This window comes from Dama dama, chromosome 19 (genome assembly GCF_033118175.1).
Source record: "Dama dama isolate Ldn47 chromosome 19, ASM3311817v1, whole genome shotgun sequence".
NCBI lineage: Eukaryota > Metazoa > Chordata > Mammalia > Artiodactyla > Cervidae > Dama > Dama dama.
Genome location: NC_083699.1, coordinates 78725216 through 78741345, shown reverse-complemented (window position 1 = coordinate 78741345; position 16130 = coordinate 78725216). Strand labels below are relative to the sequence as shown.

The 16130-nt window shown below is 41.1% G+C and overlaps 1 protein-coding gene across 3 annotated transcripts in view; it reads right to left on the bottom strand.

Annotated features, from left to right (window-relative positions):
* ATP2C1 (ATPase secretory pathway Ca2+ transporting 1) overlaps positions 1 to 16130 on the bottom strand; it is a 151561-nt gene that overhangs the window by 111753 nt on the left and 23678 nt on the right. The window contains exons 1-2 of one of the 3 annotated variants that reach the window (XM_061167572.1): positions 7881 to 8006; positions 7460 to 7638 (exon numbers count right to left, since the gene is read on the bottom strand). The exons of 1 other annotated variant lie outside the window; for it this stretch is intronic. In XM_061167572.1, coding sequence (XP_061023555.1) covers positions 7460 to 7465 — 6 coding nt within the window. In that variant the 5' untranslated portion in view covers positions 7466 to 7638; positions 7881 to 8006. Of the gene's footprint in view, positions 1 to 7459; positions 7639 to 7880; positions 8007 to 16130 lie in introns of those variants that run through there. One more of the 3 variants, XM_061167574.1, reaches the window with a different exon arrangement.

The following is a 16130-nucleotide window of genomic DNA, read 5'->3' as shown; positions in this document are numbered from 1 at the left end:
GCCAAAAGTAATGTCCTCAAATCTATTTACCAACCAAGGTAAAGGAAATTTGTATTTTTCGAGCAGCTTTTTCATACCAGGGACTTACACATCTTGTCCTACTGGATCCCAACAAGCCTGAGGTAGAGTCACCATTATTTCACAAGTGAGGATATCAAGGCTGAGAGGAGTTAACTTCCTTGCCTTTGGCTAGAACAATGTTTCTCAATCTCAGCAGCACTGACATTTGGGGCCAGGTAATCTGTTCTGGTAGGGACATGGGACTGTCTTGTAAATCACAGGATGTGTACCAGAATCACTGGCCTCTATCCACTGCACGGCAAAAGCATCCTCCCACAGTTGTGATCAATAAAAACCTCTCTAAATGCTGCCAAATGTCCCATGGAGGGCAAAACTGCCCCCAGCTGAGCACTACTGAGTTAGAGTGAAGAAGCCAGTATTTTCATTCAATGGACAAGAGCTATATGCCAGACCCTGTTCAAAATGAATGAGGGACAGCTGAGGATCTTTGTTGTCCTTAAGAGCTTGCTTTGAACCCCAGTCTTCTAGCCCAAGCGATGTTCAATTTTAAAACAAACTTCTTTCCACATACAATGTGACTTTCAACACCATCCCTCTGGCTGGCCCCCACATCAGCCAACTCCTCCAGCCAGTCAGCAGCACCTCCACTCACCCACTTGCACTGGTTCTACAGCTGTAGTCACTTCTGACTTAACCCTCCCCAGCATTCCCTATTATTGAGATACTGTCCAAGTTCTGCTTGTTTAAATGTCTCTCTCATCCATCTCTACCCCCCATTTACAGCATTCTAATGTGATGGCAAATTCCCCTCCTTTCTACTACCAGTAGAAATCGGAAGAAACTCACCTCTTGATCCTTCAAAGGAATTAAGGGTACACATCTAGATACCATAACAGAATACCAACCTCTAGGGTCAGGGACTGGCAGACATTAAAGAGTGGTCAGCAAACACCACATCCTCTTTTTTTTGGAGTGGGAAAGGAAACTGAAATTTAACATCCCATCACATTAAACAGCAGTTCTGACAAGCATTAAGAAAAGGACACTGACAGATTAGTTCACCTGCCATTAAAAAGCGGCTCGAATGCTATTCCTGGCACTTGTGCCATGAATCACTTTTGTCTGTTCCAAGCAAATGTAGAACTGACACTCAAGAGGGAAGTGAAATAAGAGTCCCAAAGAAAGCCTGAATCAACTAGCATTTCTGCCCCTCCCAATGCATAAACGCAGAGTTAGGTGCAGCAAACATTCCACTAGGGAGACTCTAAAACAGACAAACAAATAAATCTAGTGAAATAACTACATATATTCAATAAAGACATATATAACACATTCATAACATGATATACAGTACCAAAATGTTAATTTATTTATACTGCAAATGAAAGGCTTTGAGGTGACATAAAAATCCACAATCTGTTTTAAAGTTGATCTCTATTCTATGCAGAGAATAGAACTTCATTAATGGTTCTTAAGAAATGCTTTATTTGCTGTGACTTTAAGACATCACAATCAAGATAACTTTAAATTCAGTACCTGAAATTCACAACCTAATCACAAGTTTTAATTTATACTTCACAGTTAAAACAAAGCAATGATCAACAAAAGTATTATGGGTAACATCCTAAATATTTCTGCCTCATTATTCTGAATTTTCCTGTAAAGGGTTGAACATTAAACACCAGTACAGGGTAGTAAATATATTCAGTGTCAGGGTCCTACTGCTAATCCAACTTTATCAGATTATTTGTTTTATGTAAGTAAATAAACAAATGAAAATAATTTCTACAAGGATGCTTCAATGTCTCAAGAGTTTTCTGAATTGTGCTAAATTGCTATTATTTTCTCATGGGGGATACAAGTTTAGGTCTGTGTCATCATGAAATGATCAAAAGCCAAGCCAAAAGACCTCCCTTAAGAAATTACCATTAACAGGAATATTAAAGACATAATCTTATTCATACATTCTCTAATACCAGATGCAGAAAGACTGAAGTTGAATTAGATGCCCAGTTAGGAACCATCTTAAAGTGATGCTTCTGACCCCTGCTGTTACTGTCTTTCTCTTTCCTTAACCTACTATGTATAGCCTTGTAACATTTCATTCCAGTTTTCCCTAAATGTATCCAATAAGCTTAGCCTAAACTAACCTAATTGAACACAATTTGAGTAATTGCCTTGTACAGTCAACTCGCCTTATCCACAGGTTCTGTATGGCAGATTCAACCAACTGCAGATCAAAAAAAAAAAAAAATCCAGAAAGTTTCACAAAGCAAAACTTGAATTTGTTGCATGCTAGCAACTATCTGCATTGTTTCTACAGGTATTTACAGAGCATTTAGACTGCATTAGGTATTTTAAGCAGTCTAGAGATAACCTAAAGTGTAAGGGAGCATGTACACAGGCTCTATGTAAATTATGACACCATTCTGGATCACGGACTTCAGCATCCTCAGATTTTGATATCTGTTGGGTTCCTGGAACCAATCCCCAGATATTAACAAAAGACTAGTTCTAAGATGTATACCTTTGCAAATATTAACTTAAAACCTTAAAATTGGAAGACATATTAACCAATGCATATAAATACCAGCCATATAAATTCAAGAGGAAATTGCACTGAAGGCCTTTTTTTTTTTCCGAGAAATCTTTTCCTGCAGGAAACAAAGGCATTAACCAAGAGTTCCCCCAACAAGTTTTTACTTTACTGTCTTTTACCAACACTTGTCCACATGAAAACTGTAAAAATAATCTTGTCACAACTGATGCCTGAAATTACTATAAAGAAAATCTGTCTTTTAACAAACATAGGAAGAGCTTTTGAATGTATAAAGAGATCTTAAAGATGTTACATGTAACAACAGTGTAATTTAAAATTATCCCAGCTAATTTTACCATCAAGCTAAGGTGTTCTTAGAGCTTCCCTTGTAGCTCAGTTGGTAAAGAATCTGCCTACAATGCAGGGGACCTGGGTTCGATTCCTGGGTTGGGAAGATCCCCTGGAGAAGGAAATGGCAACCCACTGCAGTATTCTTGCCTGGAGAATCCCATGGACAGAGGAGCCTGGCAGGCTATAGTCCATGCAAGGGGTCGCAAAGAGTCAGACATGACTTAGCAACTAAACCACCACCAAGGTGTTCCTTCCTGCTTTAAAACAAAATTTAAACTTGATTATGAAATTTAAACAGATTATGGTTAACCAAGATCACAAAAGAAAATCAGCCTTGAGGTTCAAGGGGAATATTCCCTAGACTATTTTGATTGATATTGCTTCAGTTAACAGAGCTGAATTCTGCTGACATTAAATGAATAATAAAAACATTAAGACAAATCATGTCTTTAGGGTTGAACTGTCAGAAGCCTACATTTTACCAATATTTTCTGTAGCATCCTAACTCTGGGTTAAATTACTACAGTTTATAAAATGCCACCACATAATCTCTTTTAGTTTCAACTCTTTTCTAGAAATACTAATTAAAATTATTTTATTAACAAAATGGCAAACATAATAAATTATTTTCCACAGCTAAAGATATAAAATATTTTTACAAACTGGTTTTCTATTTCCTGTTAAAGAAATACAATTAACATGGCTTCTCATCCCTTTTTCCTTACAGTTCCTCCAACTCCTAACACAATCTTTTCTTAACACATTTCCAATGATTAACAATTTGAACTTGAATAAGAAACTATTTTAAAAAGTGCAAAGAAACATACTATCATTTTCAAATGCTATCCAAAAAGCTTGAATGAATTTATTCTAGATGGACTAGCCCATCTAACCTTAAATTAAGCGTGTCCTAAAATCTTGAAGGTTATTAATCTCTATATTTAAGGTTATGTTAAATAGTTTCATGTGTATTAGAGTGGCTTTTTCTATGGAAAAGACCAGATTTGTTCCAAAGAAAAAAATCCATTATTGAGAAGGATTTGCAAAATTATCCAGCTAGAAATAGCTTTTCTAATAAATCATCCTTTTAAATATCCAAATGATAAATTTTTTTTAAATAAAAAAAAAGAGCCATTTATTTGTGCATCTTCAATTTCTACGTGCTATCTGCTTTGATCTAGGATGTGGATAAAATCCTAACCCACGAATGGAAGTGCAGGACCAGTCCCTGAAATTCCAGGAAACTAACACTTCAGATACTTCCAGTGACTGACTGGAGTATTCATCCTGGAGGCTAAGACTAAAAACCGGTCAAGGTTTGCCGATAAAGTGGGAGAAAGGTCCAGAAGAATCAAAACTGAAGTACGGAAAGAAATGAGCACCGTGGCTGAAAGGAGTCAAACAGATGAAGGTGGAGACATGGCACACGCCCTAGGACCTCCAGGCCCCTGCCCCCGGGACCACTGGCAATTCCATCCTGCGTGCACCTGGAGGGAGGTGCAACTTACCTACACACCAATCGGAGGAGCCTGTTTCTGGGGAACAGCAGCAAGCAATCACCCAGACACTCAGCAGGCTGTGTGTCAGCCATCCTCCTGGGCACTTTACATACCAGGCTTCATTCTCTCCTTACACTCACCTTCCAAAAAAAAGGCATTTTTAGCCCATTTACAGATGGAAAAACTTAGCAGCTAAGAAAGCTTTAGAAACTGAGTAACTCGTGAGACTTTTAGGAGAGGAAAAAAAATACCTGTCAGGATTCAAATCTAAGCCTGTCTCTTTTTACACAGTCCCCTGGTTTGTTGGCAGAGCTCCAATTTTTCTCTATGGGCTTAGGGCCTTAACACTAAAGAAAATTCTGCCCTTAACTCTACCCATTCCGTAATTAATAATGACAACTTCATACAGAGCATTCTGGCCACTACTGTACCCCCTTTGAATATTCAATGTTATAACAACATTACTATGTAAACACTAGGCAAGGCTAGTTACAATTAACATTTATTGAGCACTACTGTATGCCACATACTTTTTCTGAACACTAACAACCTAAATGCTACTCACATGGTGTGTGTGTGTGTATGCTCAGTTGCTCAGTCATGTTTGACTCTTTGAGACCCCCATGAACTGTAGCCTAACAGGCTCCTCTGTCCATGGGATTTTCCAGGAAAGAATACCGGAGTGGGTTGCCATTTCCTACTCCACTGCATCTATCCTACCAGGGATCGAACTGACGTCTCCTGCATCTTCTGCACTGGCAGGCGGATTCTCTATCACTGCATCACCTAGGTAAACTCTATCAATATCTTTATTTCACAGATAAAGAAACCGAAACAAAACCAGCTTTATTAATGTACACAAGGCCACATGATGGTAAGTGGGGATCCAGCACTCAAATCAAGTTGTCTGGTTCCACAGTGCATATCTTCAAGGCTAGCCTTTCTCTATCCCAAGAGAATTTATACAGGGTTTCTCATTTAACTCTCCTAAATATGTAAGCTAAATATTATCAATCCCATTTATAGACGTTTCCACAGGGGCTCAGCAAGATGAATTTACTTAAAAGTCACACAACTTCTAGTAGTTAAGGTATAATTCCAATCCATTTGTTTCACACCCATAAGATGCTAATATATCTTATCTGAAAGAGAACACGGTCTATAAAAAGGAAAGCGATCTATGTATTTCAAAATGGCCAATCGGTTTTGAAAACTTCTAGGCTATAAACAAGTTCTTAAAAATGTTTAAGAAAATGGAAAAAAAAACAGTACTATGGGAATGAAAAACTGACAAAAATGGCCTCAATTATTATGAGGCAGAAACCCCCATCAGTTTTTAAGAATTGAATAATCTTTTACTATGAGGCCAAATCATTATTTAACCATAAAGTACCAAGACTCAGTCAGCCACAAGTGTACACCAGGCTTCCAAGGCACAACCTCTCCCTCCCACCTCATCCCATCTCACAACCTCTCCCTCCCACCTCATCCCATCTCACAACCTCTCCCTCCCACCTCATCCCATCTCACAACCTCTCCCTCCCACCTCATCCCATCTCACAACCTCTCCCTCCCACCCCAACAATGAGAATCAGCTTTATGAATCATACTCCTTTTCATGAGCACAAGAAACAAAAAAGCAACATGTAACAATCCACTGACTTTAGACTACACTCTTAAATCTGGTAACATTCTAAAAGCAGATCAAGCTTCACATGTTATTTAAGATGCAACTACCAACAGGTATATGAATGCATTTAATATTCTTTGTCTCTTGTGAGGAAAAGATCTGCCTTCCTTAAACCTATTAATATAGACAAGGCAGAAAAAAATTCAGGAAAGTGATTTTCCATACTACCAGCAAAAATTACTGCTTTCGAATGCTGTTTCTAAAGATCCAATTAGACAGTAAAAATCTTCTGCAGTTATTTACATTAGCATTTCATAAAATGTCTTCCACTAATTATCCATCCAGAGTAAAATTAAGCAAGATAATCATGCCTTTTGTCGTATTTCCCTCACATCCCAGGGGTCTCAGAACAACAAAACAGATTATCACATATAAGAAATGTCTATTTTAAAATAACTAGTCCTACTTAGTACAATCAACCTTATGTTTTCAACAATGGAAAAACAAATTAGAAAGCAGCCAGAAAGCCCAACTGCAGCTCCTCTGTAAGGTGCAGATTTAAAAAACCAAAGATACATGAGGACAAAATGTGATCTGTAAACATCTTTCATAGCATCTTGCAGCCCCACTTTAAAAAAAAAAGGGGGGGATGATCACACACAAGTCAGTGCAAAGTATAGTGTGGTTCTTTCAAGAGGGAAAAAACAACGACATTTATTCAGAGATGTTCAACGATTTAAAAAAAAAAAAAACACTGCTGTGTATGAAAGAATTAAATACTTTATAAGGCCAAAGGAATCGAGTAACATGTGAATGATAATCCGGTGTATTTGCAGCGTCCAGTGGACGGACAGGTTCCACTGTCAACCTCCTAAGGCATGTTTTGAAATGAGGAGGAACTTTTAAGAAAGGAAACCACTTCATAATATTTAGCTAAAGTCAGAGTTGATTTTTGTTAACTGAAAAACACTGAATTTTTTTCCCAAAAACTGAACTTAATAAAAAAATTGTTTTCTTTCTTATAAATGAATCCAGTTAAATAAAGGCAAATTCAGAGGGATGCAGTGCAGAGCCTTCCCTTCCCATCTCCACCTCCCCTGGAGTGATTCCTCTCTGAGAGCTATGGAAACAGCAGAGATGCCATCTGAAATGAAAACTTCCCTTCCAAACCCCAAGCTAAAGAAAGCAGGTTCCTCGGGAAAGCATTATCAAGCTCAGTCACCAACAGAATCGTAATTCCCAAAACTCCCTATGTTACGAAAATACAAGCTAGATATCTCAGGAAAGCAATTCCTTGGACACTTCACAATTGAAGGGAAAAAATAAAATCAAAACCAAAAACGTGTAGAAAGACAACTTAAAAGCCAACCACCACACCCTCAACTCCGCGCTGCAACCCGCTTGCCGGGGGGCCTTTACCTTCATCTTCCATCGAAACTGCACTTGGGTTGATGGCTACAAAGTCTTTAGTGTCAGCCGCGGCCACACTGGGAAGAAGGAGAGGAGGAGAACAAGAGAAGCCCCCGGAATCCCAGGCCGTCACCCCCGCTCCCGGCCACGCGGCCCGCGGCTGCGCCCACCACCCCTAGCAGCAGCATCTGCAAGAGAAACCGGAGAAGCAGCGCTGACGGGGGCGGGGAGGGACCGCCGCCCACCGCCCCAGGAGCTCCAGGCCCCGCGCCCGCGCCCCGGCCGCCCGCATCCCCCAACTCACGCCGGCCGGGCAGCGCCCCGGAGACGCCCCCCCGGACCTAGAAGTTTCTGGAAACTGGGGGACAGTGGGTAATCCGGAAGCCCACCCCCAAACCCCAGACCCCTCTCTGGGCTGCGGGGGACTCACCCGCAAGCTCGCGGGAGCGGCTTGCCAAGCGGCGGCGCCGTACGGGCGCCTCTCTCGGCGTGAGGGCGGTGACCGGGAGGGCGGGCGGGGCGGGAAGGGGAGCAGGTGAGGAGACCGGTCTCGAGCCGGCCTGGGCTCGATGCGGCCGTGCTGGCCTGCTCCCGCCTCCTCCTCCTGGGCTCCGCCCTCCCCGCCGCCCGCCGGCCCGGCGCGCCCCGCACCCCGGGTCCGCCCCGCACTCCCGGGCGCCCGCGGACCGAGCTTTGTCGCCACCACTTCCGCCGAGAGGGGCGCGGGCGCAGGCGCACTAGCACGCCCGGGCGGGGACGGCGGAAGTGAGCGGAGGCCCGGTTGCCGGTTCGTAGCGGGCTGCGGCTAGGGGCGCCCGCTCCGATCCCATCTACCCTGCTGTCACCCCTATCCTACCCCGGAGACGTGCTCGGCCTTTCTACGCACCTGCCGGGCGCAAGTGTGGAAGAGCCACCCGCTCCCCCGCGCCTGCCGCTCCTCCTCAGGAGGCAGCCGCGGGGTCGGTCCGAGCGGGCAGGCGCAGCCATGTTCGCGGCCCACGAGATGTTTGAGCGCCCGGACTATGAGACGGGGAGCCCCTCCCGCCGGGCGGCCGTCACAATCTGGGCGGGCGACGCGGGGACCCGCAGCCTTGTTTGCGGGCCTGTCACGGCTGCTCTGCGCTGACCGTGGGGCAGGTCCCCGCAGGGCCACGTCTCAAAGTTCCATCCCAATGGGGTTCAGCCTCAGCGTACTCGGGCAGAGGGAGCCGAGATCATCGGTTCCAGTGTGCAACCTGAAAGGCTAGAACAGCTGAAAGCCTCGCGCCCCCAGATGGAAGCTGAGGAACCGGCGTTACCTTCAGCCTCTTTGGGCACTTGAAATTTCCCCTTGCTCAGCACCTAACCTAGACCCCCATCAAGTCAGTTTTGCTGGACGGTTGTGTCTAATCTGACATAGCAGAGGTTGAACCTAAATCCTCTCGCACCCAAATCCACTAGAGGGCAGGTCTGTACCTGATGAGTTCCAGCGCATCCTGCAAAGAACTCAGGATATGGCAAAAGAAACATCTTTGCTTATATGCTTAGAGGTGTTTTTCTTCATCTACTCTTAGGCCTGTTGAAAATTTTGCCCCTTACCCCTCAGGTCCTGTAACATAGCCTAATGTGCTCTCTTACCACATGTTCAGCCTCAAAATAAACAAAGGGACAGAGTTTCCTGTTCTGTTTGGCCCCAGGATAAGTGCAACTAGTCTAGGATCAAAAATTCTGGGCAGCTTTATAGATTGAAGAAACATCGCGATTTGATTCCATGAGGTCACTTTAAAATTTCAAAAGTGAAACCCTAAAATCACATTGTATATATAGCCATCTTTGGCTTGTATGCTTAATGATTTTTGTTTGTTTAAGGCTGATACATGTAAGATTATGATTGGTACAACAATGAAAGTTCTATCTCTTGCTCAATGTTTTATTCAATTTGGAATGATTGTTACTGTGAACCTTGACAGCACAGCATCACATTAAAAAAATATCTAAAAAAAAAAAAATCTAAAGTAGGTAATGCACAGGTATAGACATTGTTATTAACATATGATCTTACAAAATAGAGGGTAATTCTCCATTAAATTGCTTTGATTTAATGGAGAAAATTTTTTCTAAGGCAACTTTTCACAGTTATCTGTTGTAAACTGCAGTACTACTGCATTGACACTGAATTCGTACTTAATACCTCCCCCGTAGATTTATCACTCCATGGTTTATATCTAAAGTAACTTACAATGGAATTTTACTCTTTGGTTGTCTCAATCGTGAAAGCCATTATCCGTATTGCCAAGACAAAAAACCTGATTAACACCAACGTTGTCCACTATGCCAAAGCCTTTGACTGTGTGGATCACAACAAACTGTGGAAAATTCTGAAAGAGATGGGCATACCCGACCACCTGACCTGCCTCTTGAGAAACCTGTATGTATGTCAGGAAGCAACAGTTAGAACTGGGCATGGAACAACAAACTGGTTCCAAATAGGAAAAGGAGTATGTCAAGGCTGTATATTGTCACCCTGCTTATTTAATTTATATGCAGAGTACATCATGAGAAACGCTGGGCTGGAGGAAGCACAAGCTGGAATCAAGATTTCCTGGAGAAATATCAATACCTCAGTTATGCAGATGACACCACCTTTATGGCAGAAAGTGAAGAAGAACTAAAGAGCCTCTTGATGAAAGTGAAAGAGGAGAGTGAAAAAATTAGCTTAAAGCTCGACATTCAGAAAACTAAGATCATGGCATCTGGTCCCATCACTTCATGGCAAATAGATGTGGAAACAGTGGCTGACTATATTTTTCTGGGCTCCAAAATCACTGCAGATGGTGATTGCAGCATGAATTTAAAAGACGCTTACTCCTTGGAGGGAAAGTTATGACCAACCTGGACAGCATATTAAAAAGCAGAGACATTACTTTGTCAACAAAGGTCCGTTTAGTCAAGGCTATGGTTTTTCCAGTGGTCGTGTATAGATGTGAGAGTTGGACTATCAAGAAAGCTGAGTGCAGAAGAATTGATGCTTTTGAACTGTGGCGTTGGAGAAGACTCTTGAGAGTCCCTTGGACTGCAAGGAGATCCAACCAGTCCATCCTAAAGGAGATCAGTCCTGGGTGTTCATTGGTAGGACTGATGTTGAAGCTGAAACTCCAATATTTTGGCCACCTGATGCGAAGAGCTGACTCATTTGAAAAGACCCTGATGCTGGGAAAGATTGAGGGCAGGAGGAGAAGAGGACAACAGAGGATGAGATGGTTGGATGGCATCACTGACTCAATGGACATGGGTTTGGGTGGACTCCAGGAGTTGGTGATGGACAGGGAGGCCTGGCGTGCTGCAGTCCATGGGGTCACAAACAGTCGGACATGACTGAGTGACTGAACTGAGCTGAACTGAGCTGTCCAGAAAAATTGTTACATACTTCATTCTTAACCCACTGGCAGTTAGCTCACAAATTCCAGGGCATGGCAGTAGCAAAAACCTGTAAAGGGTAGCTTTCAGCCACTTAGCTGATTCTTAAGTCTCATCAACATATCTCTACAGTCAGTCAGTTCAGTCACTCAGTCGTGTCCAACTCTTTGCGACCCCATGAACCACAGCACACAAGGCCTCCCTGTCCCATCACCAACTCCCAGAGTTTACCCAAATTCATGTCCATTGAGTCGGTGATGCCATCTAACCATCTCAACCTCTGTCGTCCCCTTTTCCTCCTGCCTTCAATCTTTCCCAACATCAGGGTCTTTTCCAAATGAGTCAGCTCTTCACATCGGTTGGCCAAAATATTGGAGCTTCAGCTTCAACATCAGTCCTTCCGATCCTCTGTTCTACACCTATACACCACCTCCACCAAGCTGGCCAGTATTACTAACACCATCTTTGACTTCCTGTGTTAGTGAAAGTATCGTTTGTTAGCAATATTCAAGTAGGAGCAGTGGGGAATGCTTTGGCCACAAGCTTCAGCAATCTCCCTTCTCCCAGCATCTCCTCTGATAAGTTAACCTGCATGAAACTTTGATGCAGCAGTCCCCACCTCCTCAACTCTGGGGGAAGGGGGCTAAAATGTAGGAACACGGCATTACCTACATTTATGTGTGTATATACACACAACATGCATTTATATTATGAGACTTCATATATACATCTAGACATAATAACCACCCTTTTTCCCCTCAAAGATCATCTGATAAAGATGAAGATAGGCTGTGAATTATAAGCTATGAGAGTTTAAAATTATCATACAGAAAAACCAGCTAATGTATGGACTATTAGGAGCTAAAATAAGATTGATGGCAACAAAAGGTATTATGTTCAAGTTTCCTCTTAATTCTTCTTTAGAAATAAATGCTCTAAAAATCTTTACCCCCATTTTGTTAAAATAACCTATAAAATTAAATATGTCTGATTCAAAAGGTGGTCACACATGAGCAGTAGAGGGGAAATTTGTCAGACATCTCTTCTTTGGGGAATATTACAAAGAGGGAATATTGAAGAAGGACAGACATGATGTTCTAATTTAATTTATACTGTGCCTTATTACACAAAGGTTGTGAGGTATCCTGTTTTTGGTATCAAATTTGATAGCTGGCATTTTTATAAACCTGGATTATAAAGATATAGGTGGCCTTTAGGATTTAAAATTAACTTAGGAAAGGTTATTTTTAAATCTCTCCTCAATGTCTTGACTTTTAACTTGTTTAAACTACTCAACGTTAGCAATTAAGAAATTTTACATAGCTGCTAGAAGAAAAAGCTGTCATATTTTGAATCTTTAAAAGCATATGAAGACAATATTTTTTTTAAGGTTTACTTTCTATTTATATTTATTACAAAATATTGGCTATATTCCCCCTTAAACCTACTAGTTTGTGCCTATTCACAGGTGTGAGGTGATATCTCATTGTAGTTTTGATTTGTATTTCCCTGATGATTAGCAGTGTTGAACATCTTTTCATATGCCTGTTGACCATCTGCATTTCCTCTTTGGAGAAACGTATATGCAGTTCTTCTGCTCATTTTTTAATTGGGTTGATTTTTTTTTTTTTTGATGCTGGGTTGTATGAGTTGTTTATATATATTTCATATTAATCCCTTATTGGTCATATCATTTGCAAATATTTTCTCCCATTTGGTAGGTTGTCTTTTTGTTTTGTGGATGGTTTTCTTTGCTGTACAAAAGCTTTTAAGTTTAATTAGGTACCATTTGTTCATTTTTGCTTTTACTTCCTTTACTTTAGGAGAGGGATACCCCAAAACATTACTGTGATTTATGTCAAAGAGTGTTCTGCCTATATTTTCCTCTAGTTTTATATAGTATTTGGTCTTTGATCCATTTAGGTCTTTAATCCATTTTGAATTTAATTTTTTTAAATTTATTTTTGTATATGGTGTTAGAGAATATTCTAATCTCATTCTTTTATCTGTAGCTGTCCAGTTTTCCCATCATCAATTGTTGAAGAGATTGTCTTTTCTCCATTGCATATTCTTGCCTCCTTTATCATAGATTAATTGACCTTAAGAATGTGGGTTTATTTCTGGGCTTTCTATTCTCTTCCATTGATCTATTATGTCTATTTTTGTGCCATAAGCTGAGCCCTTAAACACATGTTTAATTTAGTGCTAAAAGTCAATAAACAAAGACTTATGTTGAGAAAGGACAGACAGGTTTTCCTGAATACCATGCAACTGAAAACAGCTGACATTGCTGGGAAAAGGAGATGCTCCAAACTGGGAGGAGGGGGAATGAGGATGGAGAAAATCTGGGAAGGCCACAGAGGAGCAGAGTGTGTTCCTCCAGAGCTAACTTCTTCTATCACGTTTGCTTTCATTTCATGTAGGAAAAGCCTAGTCCCTGAACAATTTCCCCTCTCCAGTACCGAAGGTTCCAATCTAAAGACCCCAAATATCCTTCCCATATGTATATATTAAACCTTGTTTGTCTTTTCATGTTCCTCTGAACATGTCCCTTTGCATCAAGGCTTTCTCAATCTTTGCTGATTCCCTCTGAGCATCATCCTCCTAGGCCTCTAATCCTTTACTGCATGTGCCATACACTTATAAGCTTCATTATATTTGACTTCCAGTATTTTGCATTTTTTATTATTCACATCTGTCAGTCATATCTTCTGCAGTGTCAAAAACACTTAGGGTGCATACTGGGCAATTTATAAATATTTGTTGACTTGAGTAAAAAATCATCAATAGAATTGTTCATGTTAGGAAATAATCAGAGCAGATGAAAGAGAGATGGCACAAAGAAAGTACCCAAGGATCCAGTTGAAATGTGATGATTCAAGTACACACTTGAGTATAGGCCTGGGGATGTTAAAGCTGTGAGGGTTAAATGAGAAAAACGGAGTTGGAATCTTGGGAAAACTCCCTATGATGAAATTACAAATTACTTTTCTCTTTACCAAGGTCAATACCATAGTTAGTACATAACAATGATTGCAAAGAGAACTTTGAGAGATCTGAGTTTAAATTTTGCTTTGCTTCTGTGACCTGCAAAAGTTATTATTTCCTTTGACTCTCAATTTGCTCATCTTTAAAATGGGACAATATGGCTGATACCCCTAATTTACCCTCCTTTTCCACTCTACCATTCGTTACCTTGTTCTGTGTCTTAGGAGACTGAATACAGGGACTGCATCAACAGACTCTATGGCTCATGATTCTGATTGGGGTTACCCAATGGGGAGCTGGCGGGAAACAGAGGGAGGCAGGTTATTTCCTTCCAAGGCAGCCTCCATCTTCCACAGCAGTCCCTCCTCTCTTCCTGGACATTGGTTATCCAGCTGTAACTTCGCCTTGGTTCTCTGTCGCTTCTCATTGCAGATTACACTACTCTCTCTTGTTGGTTTCCACTATTACTGCCCATGGCTCTGTAAATAGCCCCTTTATTAAATTTTCTACCAATTATCCAGTTTGTGCAATCTTTTCCTGTTTATACAGACAACAATCATATTTGCCCTTTGCTAATGTAAACATTAAGTTAAACTATGTCAAGTGTCTAGCACAGTTCCTAGTATAAAGTAAGTCTTAGTAAATGTGACAATCTGACCCTCCTTCTCCTTCCTATACTTTTTGTCCTTTTTAAAGACAAGATACTAGTCTGTGCTGGTGTGGAATCTGTGCTTAATCTGGTTTTTATTTTTTTTTTAATTTTTTTTTTATTTTTTATTAGTTGGAGGCTAATTACTTCACAACATTTCAGTGGTTTTTGTCATACATTGATATGAATCAGCCATAGAGTTACACGCATTCCCCATCCCGATACCCACTCCCACCTCCCTCTCCACCCGATTCCTCTGGGTCTTCCCAGTGCACCAGGCCCGAGCACTTGTCTCATGCATCCCACCTGGGCTGGTGATCTGTTTCACCCTAGATAATATACATGCTGTTCTTTCAAAACATCCCACCCTCGCCTTCTCCCACAGAGTTCAAAAGTCTGTTCTGTACTTCTGTGTCTCTTTTTCTGTTTTGCATATAGGGTTATCGTTACCATCTTTCTAAATTCCATATATATGTGTTAGTATGCTATAATGTTCTTTATCTTTCTGGCTTACTTCACTCTGTATAATGGGCTCCAGTTTCATCCATCTCATTAGAACTGATTCAAATGAATTCTTTTTAACGGCTGAGTAATATTCCATGGTGTACATGTACCACAGCTTCCTTATCCATTCATCTGCTGATGGGCATCTAGGTTGCTTCCATGTCCTGGCTATTATAAACAGTGCTGTGATGAACATTGGGGTGCACGTGTCTCTTTCAGATCTGGTTTCCTCGGTGTGTATGCCCAGAAGTGGGATTGCTGGGTCATATGGCAGTTCTATTTCCAGTTTTTTAAGAAATCTCCACACTGTTTTCCATAGCGGCTGTACTAGTTTGCATTCCCACCAACAGTGTAAGAGGGTTCCCTTTTCTCCACACCCTCTCCAGCATTTATTGCTTGTAGACTTTTGGATAGCCGCCATCCTGATTGGTGTGTAATGGTACCTCATTGTGGTTTTGATTTGCATTTCTCTAATAATGAGTGATGCTGAGCATCTTTTCAAGTGTTTGTTAGCCATCTGTATGTCTTCTTTGGAGAAATGTCTGTTTAGTTCTTTGGCCCATTTTTTGATTGGGTCATTTATTTTTCTGGAATTGAGCTTCAAGAGTTGCTTGTATATTTTTGAGATTAATCCTTTGTCTGTTGCTTCATTTGCTATTATTTTCTCCCAATCTGAGGGCTGTCTTTTCACCTTACTTATAGTTTCCTTTGTAGTGCAAAAGCTTTTAAGTTTCATTAGGTCCCATTTGTTTAGTTTTGCTTTTATTTCCAATATTCTGGGAGGTGGGTCATAGAGGATCTTGCTGTGATTTATGTCGGAGAGTGTTTTGCCTATGTTCTCCTCTAGGAGTTTTATAGTTTCTCGTCTTACATTTAGATCTTTAATCCATTTTGAGTTTATTTTTGTGTATGGTGTTAGAAAGTGTTCTGGTTTCATTCTTTTACAAGTGGTTGACCAGTTTTCCCAGCACCACTTGTTAAAGAGGTTGTCTTTTTTCCATTGTATATCCTTGCCTCCTTTGTCAAAGATAAGGTGTCCATAGGTTCATGGATTTATCTCTGGGCTTTCTATTCTGTTCCATTGATCTATATTTCTGTCTTTGTGCCAGGACCATACTGTCTTGATGACTGTGGCTTTGTAGT